The sequence below is a fragment of the Mesoplodon bidens genome, assembly GCF_964165515.1.
Source record: "Mesoplodon bidens genome assembly, chromosome: 16".
NCBI classification, from domain to species: domain Eukaryota; kingdom Metazoa; phylum Chordata; class Mammalia; order Artiodactyla; family Ziphiidae; genus Mesoplodon; species Mesoplodon bidens.
Genome location: NC_138173.1, coordinates 18,160,953 through 18,183,396, shown reverse-complemented (window position 1 = coordinate 18,183,396; position 22,444 = coordinate 18,160,953). Strand labels below are relative to the sequence as shown.

Genomic DNA, 22,444 nt, shown 5'->3' with positions numbered 1-22,444 from the left:
GTCATGTTTGATAAAATAATTATTTTGCTTTAATACAAATAGATAGTTAATAATATGCAAGACCAGTCTCTAGTACAAGCTTACAACTTCAACTCCTTGCACATAAAATTTGTTAATTTTTCTCTATTTATATAATATTTTCAGTAACCTCAAAAGGAGGTAATGTGGAGGAAAGAAAACTCCACTGAATTATTCAGGTGCTCATTTACTTGAAATAAATCACATAGAAACTTATTTGCACGAAGAGATATACTAATAGTAAAATATAAAACTTCACATTTACCTTTAATTAATAGATTTAGTTATTTGTTCATTTACTTATTTATTCAACAAAAATTTAGGTATTTGTTAGGGGCAGGCCCTGGAGATTCAGGAGCCAGCACACAAGATTCCTGTTCTCACTGAGAGAACACAATCAATAAGCGGAATGACAGTATATCATGTACTTAGTTGATGCAGTTTCAGGTTAGTTGTCCGTGGAGAGAGGCCTGGCCTCCATTTTTTTCCTCCCTGTCTGGACTCCTTTATCAGAAGAATCAAAGATCCTAAACTGTATACCCCAAATTTCCCTGCCAGCCTCTCTTCCCAACTATCTCACAGACACTCCGGCTTTGGCCAGACCACCTAATTTTCCTCGGGCTTTCCTGACTGTTCATTTCGTTCTGCTTTTTCTTTCATAGTTATATTGGTTCTTGAAATCCCATTGCAGAGGTCACCGTTATCCAGAAACATGTTTCTTAATTCTCTAGGCTGGTTCAGAGCCCTCCCTTCCTGAACCTCCATGCACTTTTCACTTCTCTTCTGGAGCCACCTGGTCATTGGACTGTAAACTCCTCGAGGGCTGAGGATCGTCTCCTAAGTCCACAGAATGGTGCGGAGAAGAGAGTCAGTGGCTATATATCATATTAAACTGATTAATCATTTTAGAACAAATTATTATTTTAAAAGTGTAGGGATGTAGTTCTCTAAAAAGCAAAACGGAGCAACATTTTAGAAATTGCCTGTAATACCAGTTGCTGGTGTTGAGGATGGCGTCATGAATTCAAATAACAGGGACTGTTCTGGCAGTGCTGGCTGCCATGCTGCTTCTTTTGCCCGTGGGATTTAGAACGTGTCCATCTGAATTTGGTCTTGGAAGAAGGATGAAGTACAATTATGATGTAAAATTCCTAAATAATTAATGGGGAAAAAGCAAATACCTTCAGGTTACGTCTTTTACTTCTCTCAGAGCCAGTTGTCAAACTTTATTTTATTGGAGAAAACTTTGTAGGGAACCTTAAACTAACCTCCAGCGTGCATAGTTTTTGCATTTGTCATTGCCATTGAGAGCTGACTGCCTTAACTGGGTCACACAATGAGCTAGTAGCAGAACTAGGGGTCCCGGGCTGCTTCCTTCTTCTGTGCGTAGCAGGAGACAGAAAAGCAGCACCTTTTCTCTATAACTTGGGTGTTGGTAAACGGGACTAACATCCACCTTACAAACTAAGGTATCATCCATCCTTTTATTGTAAGTAATAGGTGGGTTTGGTAAAACATTATTTAGCCGTCCCTGTATCAGAATTCATGTAATAAAAATTCATACATTAACAAGGTTCTACTGTGCTAGATTTCCAGTGCTTCACTTGTATTCCAGAAAGAATGTTTTAAAGACCGAAAATATTCAAATCCATCCAGCTGACCTCTATTCCATTATATGATCACTTACACTAGAAATATATATTTGGAACTAACCTTAGCCTTTTAACGTTTCAAGGAAGTTATGTTAGCTTGAACTAAATTCCAATGCTCTGTAGCAATTCTAGAAGCAGCTTCAAAACAATGACTTCTTCCATACTCCTGTACTCATAAATATCAAATTTTTAAAATTGTTTTTATATCATGTCATTATGCTGGCTTCTAAAATCTTACCATTTATTAGCAATAGCCAAAGGGACCTAATGATAGGAACATGGGGACTTGATGAGCTCATGGTCATTGTCATCCCTGACTTTGTATGAAATGTAGCCTTTTAAATTGTCGTTGACACTAAAAGTGAACACTAATCACATCTTAATATGAGACTAACTCTGGACATGGCTGTATTTTTCTTTTCCTCGCAAAAACTGCTCCCTTGCTGACGCCATGGCTGAAACAAAATCCTTAGCATTTAAAAGTAAAGAGTTAGCAAGAGCAATGACTCTGTAAACGCCACTTCAGTCAGACTCTGATACCAAATACAGCGTTACATTTGATGCATGTAGGCATGGCCTCAGAATGTCCCACACAGTGAATCTCTGGGTCCCGCACATCAATCACACCTCCTTCACATACCTGGCCTGGAGCCTTAATGGAATTCCTCCTCGTTATTGCAGTGATAGCTCACTTCCTCTGTTTTTCCAAGCGGCTGCTTATTGTGCCAACTTCTTCAAGGAGCATTTTCTTACCTAAGCAACCCTGTAATGTTGTAATATATGCTGACAGTTCATTTATACAGTCCTTCTTGTTCCACATGTTTTTATGTTCAATTACTGAAATTTAATCATCAGAAGAGATTGCATTTTCTCTAGATCATGCAGCTTGGCTTAAATGTTAAGTTAATAGTACATTACTGAAATATAAGATTTCAAAGGTTTAAAAATTCAGTATTAAGAAAATTCATTAAAGTTTGAACTGATCACCTCTGAAATTATAGATAAGAGCTGTGTAAATGGTCACACATAAATCACATATTTTAAGAGAAGTGAATTTGAAATTATAACAAACCAAGTCAATGATTGTTCATGATTGTCTAGACAAGTTGTGAGGGTTGGTTTGGTTTTTTTTTTTTTTTTTTTCCTGATTTCTTCAAGTTCTTGTGGACATGCTTTTTGGTTTTGTTTTACAGCCTCCTCTCCTCTTAATGTTATGTTGTTAAAATTCCTTCAAGCCAAGTGATTCTTTTTAATCTTTTATCAGCATGTTGAAACACTTTTTCTGTAACTCCATTTTTATGCTACTAGGAATAGATGCCAAAAAGGGAAGACCAACCACTCTACCCTCCAGTTGTTTCTTGTTTTAGGCTTTTAAATTCTTTTGCTGACCGCTGACCACTGACCACTCTCTGCATGGGGCTTTTTAAAAAGTTTCTTGTGTAAGGTACAAAGCAAATATTAAATATTATTTTTGGTTCTGATACAAGGAAATTAGAAAAGGTATGGGAGCTCTGTTTACCACTCTTTGTCGAGAAAACCACCAATTAAGCCGTCCCAGTTGGCTAAATAGCACCATTTAATCTGAACCTAATCCTTCATGTGATCCTGAAAATGAAGTTCTTAAGTTTTATTTAGTGAGTGGTTCAAATCAATTAACTATACATAAAAATATTGCAGTCCTCAATTATTGCTATATGATAAAATTTCTATACCGCAATCAGTGAGTCTTGATCTTTCTATGAAAAAATTAAGTAGTATATATAGCTTGTAACCTAAATAAGACTTCTGTTAAAAATAAAACTGAGGGCCTCCCTGGTGGCGCAGTGGTTGAGAGTCCGCCTGCCGATGCAGGGGATACGGGTTCGTGCCCCGGTCCGGGAGGATCCCATATGCCGCGGAGCAGCTGGGCCCGTGAGCCATGGCCGCTGAGCCTGTGCGTCCGGAGCCTGTGCTCCGCAACGGGAGAGGCCACAACAGTGAGAGGCCCGCGTACCGCAAAAAAAAAAAAATAAATAAATAAAAAATAAAACTGAGTACATTTCATACAAATACGTAGTCTAGATCATATTAAATGAAAGGTTATATACTGAAATGACTTCTGCTACCGTTTCTTAAAAGAACTTTTTTGGCTTAGGGTGTTTGTGTGAGGGTGTGTGTTTGCGTGTAGTAAGTTTACAAAGTGCCAAGGCAAGGACTTTCTTCTCCTTCTTTTGGATTCCTTTCATACCTAGAAATATGTCATGTATGCTGAAATAAACCAACTTGTTTACCATTCAAATGTGTATGAAATTTTTGAACTCAAACAAAAAAAAAAAGAGGTTTTTCTAGATCATGAGTCTTTTCCCTTTGTTCTTTATGTTTTGAAGCTATAACTAGTAGCGGTGGTGGCCCCAGTGGGAATTCTCTTGGGTTTGGATTCAGGGAGAAATCTGCTGCCCCACCTAGACTCCCCGGCAGTACGAGCACAGGTCAGCTGCTCTACCTGTCAGTAATGAGGAACGTAAGACCTGCTTGGCAGAGTGGTCGTGGGCATTAGATGAGATCATGTGTCTAAAGAACCGAGTGCAGGAGCTTTATACATGGTATAGACTAGCAGCAGCAGCAGAAAGCAGTTCTCCGGGTAAAAAAGTACATTTATATAAAAGGAAGAACAGTCCCACCTGTGTGGGATGGCACTCAAAAGACTATATATACACAGACCAACTGCACAGTAAGGAAACTTCACTGAGAAAATGACCTGCCTTCTGTACCAGACCTTAAGGAAAACAAAAGTTCTGCCCTGTAGAGTTCTTTGAAAAGGAGGGAGTTTTTGAGTCATCCTGCACTTTGATTCATCCCCAAGACTCGGGAGTCACATGCAGTGACAGTTCATTATGATGTCTCCACAAGCAGCATTTTCTACCTTTAAAAATCATAGCTGAAAACTCAGAGCAATGCATGTTTCCCCATATTCCTGAAATATGATCCTATTTAAAGCAAATGTTAGTTCTTTCTATAGTTATTTATTGTTATTACACTTTAATCAGGAGTATTATTATATAACTAATTCAAAAACAGGCCTTTGGTTGGGGCAACACTATATAAATGTAAGGTTGCAGAAATACCCTTCTAGCTTGAGAAAAGTTTTTTGGGTTCACCTCCCTACCACCAATAAGTATTTTCATCCAGATACTTATTCCTAGAATCAGAAGTGAGAGCGGACTCTAGGCAATGACTCTCAAACTTTGGCAAGCCTTGAAATTCCCAGGTACACTTGTTAGAACACGGATTTCTGGGTCCCATTCCAGAAATCATGATTCAGTAGGTCTGGAGTGGAGCTGGAGAATTTGCTTTCTATCGAGTTCCCAAGTGGTGCTGATACTGCCAGTCTGGGGAAATCACACTGCCCTGCTCTAAATGGCATCTTTTCAACCACACAGAACTTGTTAATGTATTGATGTTATGACTTTTGTCAGATATTTTATAGAGATGATTGTTCTATATACATGGCCGTCTGTTCTCTGCACTCAAAGATATTCAAAGAAGATCAAAAGAAAGCTGAAATGGCTATATTAATATGAGATGAGTAGATTTTAGAACAAAGATTATTACCAAAGATAAAGATGATCATTTCACGTAAAGTAGATAGCTAGTGGGAAGCAGCTGCATAGCACAGGGAGATCAGCTCGGTGCTTTGTGACCACCTAGAGGAGTGGGATAGGGAGGGTGGGAGGGAGGTGCAAGAGGGAGGAGATATGGGGATATATGTATATGTATAGCTGATTCACTTTGTTATACAGCAGAAACTAACACACCATTGTAAAGCAATTATACTCCAATAAAGATGTTAAAAAAAATAAAATGGGTTTTCCAACTAAAAAAACAAGATCATTTCATGTTAATAAGGAGACCAGTTCATCAAGAGGACACAATCCTAAATGCTTATGCATTTATTAACAGAGCTTCAAAATTTATGAAGCAAAAACTGATAGAACTGCAAGGAGAAATAGACAAATCTACAGTTATAGTCAGAGACTTCAACACCCCTTGATCAATAACTGAGAGAACAAGTAGACAGAAAATCAGTGAGGGTATGGAAAACTTAAATACTATCAGCCAACTTGACCCAACTGACATTTACAGAACACTCCACTGAACACTATACACATTATTTGCAAGTACACATGGAACATTCACCTCTACAAACCATATTCTGGGCCATAACACAAGCCTCAATAAATTTAAAGGGATTCAAGTCACAAACTATGTTCTCTACTACAATAGGATTAAATTCAAAATTAATAAAAATATATTGAAAATTTCCTATATTTGGAAGCTAAAAAGCACACTTCTAGATAATGGATGGGTCAAAGAAGAGATCACAAGGGAAATTAGATCGTATTTTGAATTGAATGAAAACAAGAATACAACTCATTAAAATTTGTCAGCATAGTTAAAGCAGTAATTATAGGGAAATTTATAGCACTAAGTGACTATATTAGAAAAAAAAAGGTCTCAGATCAATGGCCTCAGCTTTCACCTCCAAAGATTAAAAGAAGGAAAGCAAATAAACCCAAAGTAGAATAAATGAAATAACAAAGATGAGAGGAGAACTCAGTGAAATAGTAAACAAAAAGAAAAAAGGAAATCAGTGAAACCAAAACCTGGTTCTTGAAGATCAATAAAATTGATAAACCCCTGGCCAGAGTAGAGGTCAGGACAAAAAGAGAAAAGACAAAAATTTCCACTATCAGGGATGAGGGGTAACATTACTGCAGATTTTACAATCATTAAAAGGATAATAAAGAAATATTATGAACAGCTTTATGGCAATAAATTCAATAATTTATATGAAATGAACAAATTCTTTGAAAGACAAAAACACTCCAAGATGTTACTGCTGATAGAAATTTCTGTTCTTATGTTGGAATGTGGGGTCTTTGGGGAAGAAATTTTTTTGGCCGCATGGCTGGCGGAATCTTGGTTTCCTGACGAGGGATTGAACCTGGGCCTCTGACAGTGAAAGCTCTGAGTCCTAACCACTGGACTGCTAGGGAATTCCCAGGGGGAGAAATTTTATAACAAGTCCTGCGAGCAGAGAACAATTGGGTAAAGCTGACTATTCAGTAGACCCAAAGAAATACAATAGCCTTTGCCACACACTGCACTAATAATAACTTCACCTGGTCTTACAGCTACAGCTGCTGTTGCTAGCATTTTGCCCTGTTTTCCTTTTATACTTGGCCTAAAACTTTTGCTCAGAAGGTGTTCCCTTTTCTTTATTGCGATGCGGCGTACAAATATGATGATGCTATTTCCCAGAAATACGCTTTTGTTTGCTAATAAGAGGATTAGAAAATAAAGTTGAGGAACATTGCCAAAAAGCAGTACAAAAAGACAAAGAGATGGAAAAGTAGGAAAACAAAAGAGGTCCAACATCCAAATATTATGAGTCTCAAAAAATAGAGTACAGTACAGAGAAGAAGGAAGGGAGTTTCCATATTGAAAAAACCCAGAGTGCATGATGAAATGGGTGAAAATCGCTCCTCACTAAAGCATATCATTGTGAAACTTCACAACACTGAGGACAAGGAGAAGAACTACAGGCTTCTAGAGATCACAAGTAAAGGCTCAGAAATCATAATGGCTTTGGGTTTCCGAAAAGCAGTGCAGGAAGGTGACACTGAAACAAAGCCTTCAGAATTCTGAAGGAAAATAGTCACCAACTAGAATTCTCTACCAACTCAAACTATTCATCAATAATGAGTGAACCAAATAAAGATAGATTCAGACATGCCAAGTCTCAAAATATTTACCTTCTATGCCCCCTTTCTCAAAAACCTTGAAAATATGCCCCCTCAAAGTGAGAGAAAGAACAAGATAGGACACAGGAGCTCTGATATAGAAACAGGGCAGAGGCCATGGACATGGGGAGGATGAAGGGTGATCCCAGGATACGTCATGTATAATGCGGAGTGGAGCGGTATGACTCAAGAGCTAGACATCTTGTCTGTTGAGATCACTACTGGAAGTGTACAGTCTTTTTAACCTGAAGACATTATGCCAGGTGAACCTGGCCCAGATCCTTTGCTGTATTTCTTTTTTCCCTTAATCATGTATTAATGAAGTTCCTACCTTCCTCCCCATGTCCTGCTTCCTGATCGTCTGAGGACTCTTAATTCACTTATGCCAATATATTCTCCTGTGAGCTGGAGGTAGAACATGGTGAGTTTAAAATCAGAGGATACAAACCACAAAAAACCAAACAGCCCAATTCAATAATGGGCCAAGGACTTAAGTAGACTTTTCTTCAAAGAAGGTATTCAAAGGGCCAATAAGCACATGAATAGATATGCAGCATCACTTATGTTAGGGAAATGAAAGTAAAAACTGCAGTAAGGGGCTTCCCTGGTGGTTCAATGGTTGAGAGTCCGCCTGCCGATGCAGGGGACGCGGGTTCGTGCCCCGGTCCGGGAAGATCCCACATGCCGTGGAGCGGCTGGGCCCATGAGCCATGGCTGCTGAGCCTGCGCGTCCAGAGCCTGTGCTCCGCAACGGGAGAGGCCACAGCAGTGAGAGGCCCGCGTACCGGGAAAAAAAAAAAAAAAAAAAAAAAACTGCAGTAAGGTGCTACTACTTCATACTCATAAGGATGGCTACTGTCAAAAACACAGAAAATAAGTGTCGGCAAGGATGTGGAGAAATTGGAACCCTTGTGCACCGTCGAAGAGAACGTAAAAATGAATGATGCAGCTGCTGTGGAAAACAGTGTAGCAGTTCCTCAAAAAATTAAACATAGGATTACTATATGAGCCAGCAATTCCCCTTCTGGGTATATACCCAAAAGACTTAAAAGCAGGGACTCAAAGGGTTATGTGTACACCCATACAGCATTATTCATAATAACCAGAATGTGAAAGCAACCCGTGTCCATCAACAGATGAATTGATAAATAAAATGTGGTATATACATATAATGGGATATGATTCAATCTTAAAAAGGAAGGAAATTCTGATACTTGCTACAGTTGAGGACATTTTGCTAAGTGAGATAAGCCAGTCACAAAAAGACAAATACTGTACAATTCCACTTACAGGAGGTACCTGTCTTCACAAAGACAAAGTAGAATGGTGGTTGCTAGGGGCTGGGAGTACAGAGTTTCAGTTCGGGGAAATGAAGAAGTTCTGGAGATGGGTGGTGGTGATACTTGCACAGTAGTTGAATGTTAATGCCACTGCACTGTCCACTTTATTTATTTATTTATTTATGTATTTACTTGGTTGGTTTCCTTTTTTTTTTTTTTTTGGAGTATAATTGCTTTACAATATTATGTTTCTGCTGTACGATGAAGTGAATCAGCTATATGTATACCTATATCCCCTCCCTCTTGGACCTCCCTCCCACTGCCCCCCCATCCCACCCATCTAGGTCATCACAGAGCACCGAGCTGAGCTTCCTGTGCTTTATAGCATGTTCCCGCTAGCTATCAGTTTTACGCATGGTAGTGTATATATGTCAATCCTAATCTCCCAATTCGTCGCACCCTCCCCTTCCACCCCTGCATCCACATGTCCATTCTCTACGTCTATGTCTCTATTCCTGTCCTGCAAATAGATTCATCTGTACCATTTTTCTAGATTCCACATATATGTGTTACTATACGATATTTTTCTTCTTCTGGTTTACTTCACTCTGTATGACAGCCTCTAGGTCCATCCACATCTCTACAAATGAGCCAATTTTGTTCCTTTTTATGGCTGAGTAATAGTCCATTGTTTATATATGCCACATCTTCTTTATCCATTTGTTTGTCGTTGGACATTTAGGTTGCTTCCATGTCCTGGCTATTGTAAATAGTGCTGCAATGAACACTGGGGTATGTGTGTCCTTTTGAATTATGGTTTTCTCAGGGTATATGCCCAGTAGTGGGATTGCTGTGTTGTATGGTAGTTCTATTTTTAGTTTTTTAAGGAACCTCCATACTGTTCTCCATAGTGGCTGTATCAATTTGTATTCCCACCAACAGTGCAAGAGGTTTCCCTTTTCTCCACACCCTCTCCAGCATCTACTGTTTGTAGATTTCTTGATGATGCCCATTCTGACCAGTGTGAGGTGATACCTCATTGTAGTTTTGATTTGCATTTCTCTAATAATTCGTACTGTCCACTTTAAAATGGTTAAAACGGTAAATTTTATGTTATGTGCATTTTGGCACAATAAAAAAAAATACAGAAGATAGAGAGCAGCCTACACCTGACCACAGTCCTGCCAGATGTCCGGTTCTTGGTCGGCACTGTGGCTGTGACCTTGGCCTAGAGGTGGTGAGACCTCTGTCTCTCAGGGCTGCTCAGCTGCCCTCTGACTTCTGCAGTAGACGCTCTTGCAAGTCCTCAAAGAACCTGAACCGGGCTAGCCCCCTGTTGAGTCTGCCTTCTCCTGACCTTCCATCTAGTAACAGCGATATTGCTCGAATTTCTTTAAACCGCTAGGTCTGTGCTTGCTGTGAGGTTTTCCAAAACTAAACCCAAGTGTTGTTTAGGCGGTAGGATATACATGGTAAAGTTATAAAGAAAAACCAAGGAATGTTGGCACAGAAAAACAAGATAATGGTCACTCATAGGAAGGGAGTGGGAGGCAACTGGGGAAGGAGATTTTAGGGCTTTTTCAAGATACTAGTGTTCTGTTTCTTATCCTGAGACGTGGGTACATGGATGTTTGTTGATTTTTTTTTAAATAAATTTGTATATATGCACTCTTTGTATTATACTTTTCATAATGAGAATTTTTTTAATTAATTTATTTATTTTTATTTTATTTTATTTAGTTTTGGCTGCATTGGGTCTTCGTTGCTGCGTGCGGGCTTTCTCTAGTTGCGGCGAGCAGGGGCTACTCTTTGCTGCAGTGCACGGGCTTCATATTACGGTGGCTTCTCTTGTTGCGGAGCACGGGCTCTAGGCACGCAGGCTTCAGTAGTTGTGGCTCACGGGCTGTAGAGCACAGGCTCAGTGGTTGTGACGCAGGGGCTTACTTGCTCCATGGCATTTGGGATCTTCCCGGACCAGGGATCAAACCAGTGTCCCCTGCAATGGCAGGTGGATTCTTAACCACTGTGCCACCAGGGAAGCCCCATGGTTGTGTTTTTAAAGAGTCCTTATCTTTTGGAGATTTATACTAAAACATTTACCAGTGCAGTGATACAGTGGTTGAGATTTGCTTTAAATTAAGCCAGGAGTTGGGAAGTTGGATGGGGGTTTAGATGAAAAAAGACTGGCCATGAGTTGGCAGTTTTTGAAACTGGGGCATGGGTTCATGGGGATTCATTATACTATTCTATCTACTTTTGTATATGTTTAAATTTTTTTAGGAAAAGAAAGAAACAAGTGAAATCAGTGAACTAATTCAACTACTCAGGCTCATAGGTCTTTGATTAATAATCAGATATGCAGCCATCCATGAATTTCAGCCATCTGTCTGTCTAATCTATTTGTCCATCTATCCGTCTACAGGCTTTGACTTATTTCAAAAAAGATTTAAAGTGACTTTAAAAACTTCTCAATGACATTGTTTAAGGGGAGAAATTGAGGAATTAAGAAAAAGGCTTAGAAATAAGACTGGGGTGAGATATACAAAATGCTCACAATGGGTGTTCTGTACATTTACTAGAGACGCATCATGGATTTGCCCATTAACTTCTTGGCAGCCCTTGTAAAACAAAGAACATGATCAGTTTTGTGAATTATAGCATCATCTGGTAAATCTAGTTATCAGGTGACTTGAAATATACTCATGTAAATAGTTTATATTGCTGTATCTTGAGACCTGTTGACAAGGTATAGGAAAGTGGAGGGAAAGAAAAACTAACATTTATAGAGCATCTACTACATGTCAAGTATTATGCTAGATACTCATATACATTGTCCTTAACCTTTAACCTTATTCTGTTAATAAGGATTCTTAATTGCATTTACTTTAGAAGGTATCTTTTTTTTTTTTTTCTACTTGTTCCTAAAGTCTGGGCACTTGCAATTCCCTTATGTACTTTATTTCCTTACTACAAAAAAAAAAAAATACACACACACATGTATTGCTCACATTAGTACCAACATTTGTGCTAACTTTTAGCGTCAGACAATAGACACTTGATAATGATTGGTTTGTAGAAATTCTTCTATAGAGAAAGTTATCTAAATGGTGCTTATTCTTCATATTTTCTCTTTTTTTAAATTTTTTACATTTATTTTATTTTTGGCTGTGTTGGGTCTTCGTTTCTGCTCATGGGCTTTTCTCTAGTTGCAACGAGCGGGGGCTACTCTTCATTGCGGTTGCGCGGGCTTCTCATTGTGGTGGCTTCTCTTGTTGCGGAGCACAGGCTCTAGGTGCACGGGCTTCAGTAATTGTGGCACATGGGCTCAGTAGTTGTGGCTCGCGGGCTCTAGAGCCCAGGCTCAGTAGTTGTGGCGCACGGGCTTAGTTGCTCCGCGGCATGTGGGATCTTCCTGGACCAGGGCTCAAACCCGTGTCCCCTGCATTGACAGGCGGATTCTTAACCACTGCACCACCCGGGAAGCCCCTTCATATTTTCAACCTTGTGCCTCAGCATGTCCAGACCTAATAATTTTCTTGTGCCTCCAAAACCGCCTTGGCTCTGATGTTCCTTGCCCCAGAGGAGGGCAGCAAGACTCATCTGGTTGCCCAACCTGTTGCCTAAGATAGAAACTTGGGCAAGCCAGGCTGCATTTCTGACACCTTCCTCCCCTCACTCTCATCCTCCTCAGCATCCCAGTACCCATCTGCAGAACTTCTATCCATCCTCATGAGACCTGCCCTCAGCTGAACACTGTATCTGTAGCCTGACTGTGGCAATTGTCCTCCCTGTTCTCACGTCTTTTCCCCTCCAGTTCTTTCTACATGGCAGCCAAATTGATTTTCCAAAGTGCAAGGCTGTTTGTATCATTTGTCCACTTAAAGACTTCAAAGAAGTGGCCTTTAAACTTTGGGGCTGTGGCTTACAATAAGAAATAAATTGAACATCATGACCTAATACACACATAAATATATAAACAAGTTTTATGTTTTTTATTCTGTCCTGTCCTATTCTGTTTTGATCTCTTTTGTTGAGAAAGTAATGCTGGTTGAAACCCATGAAAATGATTTCAGAGCTAACTAATAGATGAGATCCTACCGTGTGAAAAGCACTGCTTTTTGTGATTCTTACTTCACAGAGGATAAAAACCAACCTCTGTAACGAGGATGATGGGGCTCTTCATACTCTGCCACCTGCCCATCTCTGTAGCCCCAGGCCTTGCCTCTGCCACATCGTGTCCCAGCTTTCCTGAACCCCTGACAGTCCCAGAGTGGTGCCGGCCTCTTTTGTCTTTGACAGCTCTCCCATCTGCCTGGTTAACTCTTCCCGTCCTTCCTGTGACAGCTTCAATGTCACTTCCTTTAGGAAGTGTTACTTATAACATTTATAAGTGTTCATCATATACCAGTCACTGTGCTAAACCCTTCACATGGATTATCTCATTTAAGCTCCAATTGCCAGAATAGGTGCTCAAGAAGTATTTGTTGGATGCATTGATCTCATATCATGCCCACCCCCAGCTGTTGTTTAGGACTAGAATGGTATGTAATTAATATTTTCTCTATGCTCGAGTTTCTACAGTACTTAGAACCCACTTGTGAGCATTTATCTCTGTGTGTCCACTGAGCCTATGGCTAACGGGTCCATCCATGGGTACAAGGGCCATGAGAGATGTTACCATTTCTTCAGGAAATGAGAGGGAAATGCAGTTTATACCCAGTCATCTGAGAGCCTTAGCCTGAGAATCCTAACATCTGCCACAAAATCTTATGTTGTTCATTCATTTGTTCGATGGTTCCTTTTAACCTAGTTTCATCTAGCAATTCCTATTATTAGAACTGTACTGAATCAGACTATAATGCTACACAGCCGTGATCAAGGAAACTTATATTTTTAATCTGAATAAGGGTCACAGTACCAAGTCACAGTACATTACCCATAATACAAAGCCAGAAGGTAAATCGGTTAAAAAATAATGAAATTACTTTGCTCTACAGTTAGTGAGTCAGAGCCGTACACGTCCTGGGAAATGGAATGAACACTGTAAATGGTTTCAACTTCAGGTAATTATTACTATTTACAAATAGTAATGACCCACAGCAGGTAAATAGTCCTTGAAAGGCCATTGTAAGGTAAAAATAGCCCAAGTGTGCATAAGTGTACACTTGATATATTTTTAAAAATTGAATACATCTGTGTGACCAGTAGCCTGAAGCTAAGAAGTTATAGATAACATCAAATCTATCTCAGATATGTGTCTTCAGATGTATGTAGGAGGGTCTGATAAATTCTGTTCTGGCTGGTCTGAGGACATTTAGTGCTCTTCTGACAATATGTGTTCTTCAACAAGAAAATAAAATAGCCAACACAGCTCCCATTGGTAAAAATAATCATAATTTCCAATATATTAGTATTTTTTAAAAGATAGTATTAACATATGAGTTCCTAAACTGATATTATCCAGTTTCTAAAAATCAGTAATCACTTAGGAACACATACTTTCTTGGCCGTGCTCTTTAGAATGTGTAAATATCATAGTAAATTAAAATTTTAGTGTTGGCCCATTAGAACTTCATTTCATACCATCTCTTTTTAGTTGTTCATGATTCCCTGAATCAACAATGAAATGGAAGCCAGAAAGCTAGAGTGAAAGTGAATTGGTTTAGTAGTTAGGGAACCTGAATTCTAGCCCATATTCTGCTTTTGAATATCTGTCTGGCCACAGGCATATCATTTAACCTCTCTGGGTCTCAGGTTCTTGATCTATAAAATGAGAGTGTTAAAAATCATAACACGGGCTTCCCTGGTGGTGCAGTGGTTGAGAGTCCGCCTGCCGATGCAGGGGACATGGGTTCGTGTCCCAGTCTGGGAAGATCCCATATGCCGTGGAGTGGCTAGGCCCGTGAGCCATGGCCACTGAGCCTGTGCGTCCAGAGCCTGTGCTCCGCAACGGGAGAGGCCACAACAGTGAGAGACCTGCGTACCGCAAAAAAAAAAAAAAAAAAAAAAAAAAAAATCATAACATGATCATTTGCAAAGGGATCTTCAATGATTCTAAATTAGCATTAAATGAGACCCTGATCATATATCAATGGGAAAACCCTTTGTCAATTTAAAGAAATTCAGTAGATGGTTTTGATTCACTGTTTAGATTTCTGTCATATAGAGGATATGGCATCTCCAAGGTTTTTAAGACATCTCAAAAGTAGAACAAAATCCATATAACCAAAATATCATCTGCTGAATTCAGAGTATCTATCCATGGATCTCTAAATCCATGACCCATGGAAGCAACCTAAATGCCCATAGACAGATGAATGGATAAAGAAGTTGTGGTACATATATACAATGGAATATTACTCAGCCATAAAAAGGAATAAAATTGAGTCATTTGTTGAGACGTGGATGGATCTAGAGACTGTCATACAGAGTGAAGTAAGTCAGAAAGAGAAAAACAAATATCATGTATTAACGCATGTATGTGGAACCTAGAAAAATGGTACAGATGAACTGGTTTGCAGGGCAGAATTTGAGACACAGATGTAGAGAACAAACATATGGACACCAAGGGGGGAAAACCGCGGTGGGGTGGGGATGGTGGTATGCTGAATTGGGCGATTGGGATTGACATGTATAGACCGATGTGTATAAAACTGATGACTAATAAGAACCTGCAGTATAAAAAGACAAACAAACCAAAAAAACAACTAATACTAAACTTTCTTTGGGTTATTTGTATGGAAATATGTTAATATAAATGTTTCAGACATTACATGACATTTCTAAAAATCTTATATGTTCTGGTATAATGTTATAAGTCATAATTCTAGTTGTTACTTTAAAATGTATATCTCAGAAATAACAAACAAACAAACAAACAAACAAATAAATAAAATCCATGACCCATTGAATTTACAGATGCTTTTACTGAATCCATGATTTACAGTAAAAGTAAAAGTACTTATTTATATATTCTGTGTCTCAATTTTAAGCCTCAGAAACCAATCAAATTTCTGTTCCTCAGTTGCTGCTGATCCACGGGAGCTAGGAAGTTTGGAAACAGGTGGTATCACAGTACTGGTCAGAACAAATCTAATTGAATCCCGTCAACTTAGAGTCTGCTTCACTTTTTAAAAATGTCTTACTGAAGTAAAACATACCACGGGAAAAGTCCATAAGTGCACACTTGATGTATTTTCAAAAATTGAACACATCTATTTAACCAGTAGCCTGATCAAGAAACACACTGACATCCCAGAAGCCCCCACTGTGTCCCTTTCAGTCACACCCCCTTCCCGAAGGGTCCCAACAACATCATTGAGTTGTGCTTGTTTTTGTACCTTGCATAAATGGAATCTTGCTGTAAATACTCTTTTGTGATTTCTTTCACTCAATTTTTTGTTTATATATAGTGTTGAGTGTAATTGCAGGTCGTTCATTGTCATTGCTGTTTAATATCCCATGACTGGACTACCCACAGTTTATCCTTTTCAGTTTTTGGCTATTATGAATATTGGCATGTACCTTCTTTTATATCTTTTGGAGAACATACGTACCCACTTCCAATGGGGAGACTGATCCATTTTTAAATGTAGCCTTCTGTGATACATTGGCATATGGACTATTGATCTGTTGGAAGGTTGGGTAGAAATTAGCTTTATAATATATCAAAAGGCATGAATTAATTTTAGTTGAAACCAGCCTACTTTTTTCCTCTTCTCTCCCCAACAGACACACCCATTAAGATGGGGGGTGGATGGGACACACCTCCTGTGCATGAGGAGGGACAAATACAGCAAAGCTGAGGAACACTCAGTCCTAAGCAATACTTAGAGATAGAAAGTGGTAGTTTGGGGTTTTGCTTTTGTTTGTTAACAGAGCAGCAATTTGTGGGTAGCAAAAGCTTTAGGTAGGGTAAACTTAAAGTTTCAGATTCACCAAAACTTTTTCTAATGTTTTTCCCTTACATATCATGGTAAGTTGACAGTTTAGATCATGAAATAACCCATCCCCCAAACTTGGTCACCCAACTTTCATTTATACTCTATTAGACAGTCTCCCTTTTACTGCCCCAAATTGTGCAGTTCTGATGTATGTTGGCAGGCATTTCAAGAGAAAAATGCCTGCAGACTCTAGGAATATGATGAAGGCCTAACCATTTTCAGGCACTCCTCTTCGAGCTTGCTGAGGTATTTTGGGGTTTGTTTTGTTTTTTTAACCATTTAGACCACTCGCCACCATAAATTCTTAAAGGATTTATAGTTGATAAATCATTCTTGCAGAAAATATTTCATTTGATTGTCTTGGCAACTCTCTGGGGGTAGACGAGAGAGGTTGTGTGGATCACAGAGCATATGAAAATGTTCTATTCCAATTTGGAAAGTGCCATCCGTTTGCAACTGATTTTATTATAGGTTATTTATTATTTTTGTGACTGGCAATTTCCAAGCTTCTCCATCTCTCTTCTTCTCACAATACCCCTTGTTATTTTCCCTTCGACATAGGGGTGAGGCAGCTGGTAGAATGCTGCACTACGCTTTCTATTGCTTGGAGCATCTTCTGATCCACCTTTTCATTTTATTTTTTAGCCAGTAAGCACTTAATCCTTTGGATGGTGTTATATTAGAAGGTGTTAGACTAGGCAGCAGCTTGTCATATGGCATCACTGGCAAATCCAGGCCTCGGGCTGTTTCTCTGTCTCCCAGGCCAGTGTTCAGATCACTAGAAAACGTTAAGCTGCAGGCCCCAAGGGGGAGAAGGTGGTAGTCACTCACAGGGTTCTTCTGGCTTCTTTGCATATCCCTGTATCTGAGGTCTGCAAAAATGCCCAGCGTACACATTACTTGGTCTTGAGGCGTGTGGATTTTTGCCCTATATTCCAACCATGTGACTCAGACCACATAAGCTCGGATGGGATGATGCTTTTTAAACACCATACTGCACGGGCACTCTGCTGCCCTTTAATGTGTGCATGTTCTTTCATTTGACTAGCCTATACATTTCTTTCCACAGCAATATCATTTGATCTGGGATTTTCAGAGAGTATTAAACCTATTTTCCCCAGTCTGCAGCTTTACGTATTCCAGAGACTCAGTATTCTCATTTAGATGGTAACATCCAGAACAGTATTGCTGAACACCGCTTCTACCCACCTTAAGCTGCCAGCCTGAGTCGTGCGGGGGCTTTCTTATCACCTCCGCGAACAGATTTCTTGGGCTGCAAGCACTGTCAATACTATAATTCACCATTATTTGAAGAATGACAGTTTTATGGAAGCACTTCTTCCTCCATCATGCTGGCATTCACCTTGGCTATTACAAATTATGTAGAGTACCATACTTTTTTTTTTTTTCTGAAATAACTTAAACTGGGAGAAGATTCCATGGTACATTGTTTCATTTCTTAAACGTGCCGCTGAGTCATTTCCCCTTTGTAACTGAGCTAGTTTTCACCAGTACCTTTAATTACATCAGTTCTTTTTTAATAAAGCTCACTTTTATTGACTTTCTAACTTAATGAATTCTTCTTGGTGAAACAGGAGCTTACTGGCACAGCATATAAAATGACCCGTTATTACAGCTGAAGGTGGGTTGCATTTTTCTATCTCCTTTCTCTATTAGCAGTGTATGTTTCTTCTTTTTTTATGCCGAATTAAATCAACCAAAACCTTTCTCTCTCTATTACATGGAATTACCTTACGAAATAGAATTCTTAAAAGCTGTGCCTTACATTAAAAAGAAAAGATCTTTGGTAACTTGAGTAGTATTTTAAGTGGCACTTAAGGAAAACTCAAGGAGAATTCTTGTGGTAAAGCCAGTGATTATACTGTAATTATTCCCTAATTTGTCTGTATATATTCTTTTACTGATGCTTTTCTAATAGGACACACTTGTAGCTAAACACACAGGATAAAAAATTCATTCTACTGAAGAATAAGCAAAGACATTTTCATTTTGCCTGGGGTTGCTCTAGTGTGAGGCTAACTTTTATTTACCTTCACTATGCCCTCCCCCAGTCCTATCTCCCTATCCCCACCCCTCCCCGCGTGGTTACCACGTGTAATTCACAGTTTTATCTCCATGCTAATCGTCCATTAGCAGCAGCGTTTTGATTGAGTGTTACCCAACTGTGTAGCTTTTTATGAAGCTTTATTTTAAACCCAGTGTCATCCCTCCTTAGCACATCAGTTTTCCTTCTCATGTTTGGACAGACCGGTCCTTCCCCACCCAGCTGTAACACACCACCACCCTGTCCTATCACCCCACACACTGATTAGAGGCAAGTCCGTTCTGCATTCCCTTCCTGCATCTCTGCTCCCACATGGTGTTCACGGGCTTGGCCTTTGGCTTAACCAATGTGGGGATGTGCTATCTGACAAAGTTAAGGCGAGGTCCCCTAATCTGAAAATCTCTTTTCCACTCGTCTTATCCTATTGCACAATGCCCCAAATCATACCTATTGCAGTACTTTGCATTCTGACATTAACGGCTACTATTAAAATGTAAATATTTTAAGAGAGGGCTAACCCACCTCATCTTAGCTCGAATTTCTTCCTTCCTTCCTTCTCTCCTTCCTCTCTCTCTCCCCCTCCCTCCTTCCTTCCCTCCTCCCTCCCTCCCTTCCTCCTTCCCTTCATTCCTTTCTTCATTCTTTTCTTTCTTTTTCAGTTGCAGAGGCAATTAACCAAGAACTGGAGTCTGAGAAAATGTAACATAAGATAGTTGAGTTACTGGGGAGAAGAGAGAGAAACAGAAAATCCTGGGAAATGGGGCCCACCCTAAAATGGCATTCTGGAGTGCTGATTTAGGAGAACTAAAAACCATCAGGGTTGGGGGTGGGTAGGAAGGAGAAGTGAAAAGTGAGAGCACATGGTGACATCGGATCATGAAAAAGGGAGACTCTAAAAGAAAGCAGCCTGATCTCCTACTCAGTTTTATTGGAAGCATGCCTACGTATTATTCCTGGAAACTCGTGGTGGCACCGCTTCCGCAGTTCATCTTAATGGGCTACTCCACCCACCGCCTCTATTACTTTTAATGAGCTATTTAATTAGATCCATCAGCCCAAGCCCACGGCATAGCTTGCTCGTCCCATGATCCCGTTCTTCTGTCCACTTACGCAGGTGCTATTGCAGCTGGGCGTGGGGTGTTGAAGCACAGGTTGACGGATCCAGAAACCTTCCCTAACTCCCTTCGGCCTGAAATCCTTCTCTTTATAGAGACAAAAACAAACAAACAAACCCCACCAAAGCAAGACTGGTAGTTACTTTCCCAGACTCCCTTGCAGCTGGGGGTGGCCATGTAACTGAAATTTGCCATCAAGACATAAAGGGGTATCTGCCTACAGGCTTTTGAGAAAACTGGCTAACAGCCTAATCCAACCCCGAATGTAGTAATGTGAAAAACAAATCTGGACTTCTTAATGAAGAGTCAGTCCTCACAACGACCCTATAAAAGTATAGCATGATATCATTTTAAGAAGAAACTAAGATTCAGAGAAGCTAAGTTACTTGCCCGAAGTGACAGAGCCTGTGAGTTTTAAGAGAGAGACCTAAAACCAGAGCTTCTGAATTAAAATGGGACAATCAGGCCCCTTCCACCGCTTTGTGCTGCCTGTTTGTCACCCTTCCATAAAAATAAAATATATCAGCACATTTAAAAGTCACATCAATTAGATATTCACTCATAAACCTGTTCAGCTGTTTCCCATTTTTCCTGGATTGCAGCTTGGTTCTCCATGCAGCTTTGCTTTAACTCTAGCTTTAATCTAATTCTTCCCAGGTGCCCTCTGTCCGGATATTTTTTCATGTGTGTTCTTGCCTGGCAGAAGTAGTCACTTGATAATCTACTTTACACCCTGTTTCCTTTGACCCACATTATTTTCCTTTCTTGAATTGACATGGATAGAATCCATGCAGCAGCACTAGCCCTCTTCTGAAAAAGAACCTGTCTTCTTCAGAGACTACAAAACAGTGTTTCACTTATTTCCCTGTTTTGTCAAATAGGCATCCTACCATGTCTGTCCCAGAATCTTTGCATCACCCAATGCTTCTACTCAGTCTTCTATCCAAACGTTCTTTCTAAGATGACACAGAAGAAACAGGTACACCTTTTTCTAATAGGAAATCTGGTAGTCTGGTGGATAGAGCAGAAGATGTGGCTTCTTGCCCAACCCCTACCATCATTTAAATCTGGGGCTGGGTCACTTATCCTCTCCGTTTGTCTTCGTTTGGGCTACTTTCACAAAATACCAGAGACTAGGTGGATTAAGTAACAGAAATATATTTCTCATAGTTCTAGGGGCTGAGAAGTCCAAGATCAGGGTGCCATCATGGTCTGTTTCTGGTAGGGGCCCTCTTACTGGTTTGCAGATGGCCGTCTTCTTGCTGTGCCCCCAACCTGGCAAAGAGAGAGAGATCTTCTTCTTGTTTCTTCTTGTAAGGGTGCTAATCCCATTCATGAGGGCTCTAACCTCATGACCTAATTATCTCCCAAAGGCCTTATCTCCAAATACCATCACATTGGGGATTAGCCTTCAACATATGAATCTGGGCAGGGGAGTCAGCCTCCAGCACTGTCCTTTGTTTTCCTACCCATAAAAAGGGATAAATGATATCTTTCCCACCTTACCTTAGAGGGACATTATGACCAGGCATAGTCCTTGATCTTGGAAAATCAAAGATTAGAAGGCAAGGTTCCCACACTGGATCCACTGGAGGAGATAGTCTTGTAAACAGAAAGTCTTGATTTATGAGAAGTGCTAAAGAAAAGTGTGCATATGATATGGGAACCCAGTCTGGCAGTTCAGAAAAACCTTCCTGAGGAGTTTATGCCTGAGCCTTGACAGACAAACAAAGGAAAAGGAGACAAGAACATTTCAGGCAAGAGAGACTGCACTGACAGAGAAATGACACAGAAACCAGATGATGGGTCTCAGCAGGGAACAGGCCTGGTATTGTAGGCAAGGACTGGGCCACCGTTAGCCTGTTGAGGGCAGGGATGATGTCCCAGTTATCTTTGTACCCTTGGCATCTAGCAAAGCACCTGGTATCAAGGGAGGTGGAGCTCAGTAATTGTTTATTGTGTTGAATGAATGGAGGGCTTACAGGAAATCACACAAATACCTATAATCCAAAGTAGACATTGGCAGGGACTGTAAGGGAGATGCAGATAAAACGTCCTGGGACACCAGTGGTGAGAGAGTGTGAGGGTGAGGAAGGCAGAGATGGCTCCCCAGAGAAGAAGCCTTTGAAATTGGCCTTCGAGGATGGATGGTGAGATTTATCCGAGTAGCTTCTCTCATTTTGCTCTTCTGTGTCACATTCTTCTATTTACCAACCTCTTGACACTGGCTTAGGTTTCCCTCCACCCCCTTTTCGTCCTAGCTTCCTTCCTGGATTATTTCTTTCATCCTGCTTAGAAACCCTTCATCCTCTCTAACAAGCCAGAGGCTGGAAGGTGTTGCTCAAGCCCTTTCACCTCTCCTCTACAGGAATTTTATTACAAAGACTGGGGAAATAATAGCTGGCAAAATTATTATTTTTTTAACCCCCAGAACTACAGTGTAAAGAAAGAAGGACTCACATTTTTTTGCCACATTAAAAATGAAAAGAACATACAAATAGTAAAGATGATTGAGTAAATTCATGAAAAACAGCTATGGGATTACCCCATGGTGTTTCTCATTAAAGCAATGCAATTTAGGGACTGCC

General features: G+C 40.0%; 1 protein-coding gene across 8 annotated transcripts in view; it reads left to right on the top strand.

The window, feature by feature from the left end:
* STAU2 (staufen double-stranded RNA binding protein 2) overlaps positions 1-22,444 on the top strand; it is a 301,650-nt gene that overhangs the window by 234,040 nt on the left and 45,166 nt on the right. The window contains exon 11 of one of the 8 annotated variants that reach the window (XM_081258159.1): positions 750-860. The exons of the other annotated variants lie outside the window; for them this stretch is intronic. Within the exon in view, the coding sequence (XP_081114285.1) occupies positions 750-845 (96 nt within the window). The 3' untranslated portion in view covers positions 846-860. Of the gene's footprint in view, positions 1-749; positions 861-22,444 lie in introns of those variants that run through there. 8 annotated transcript variants of the gene reach the window in all.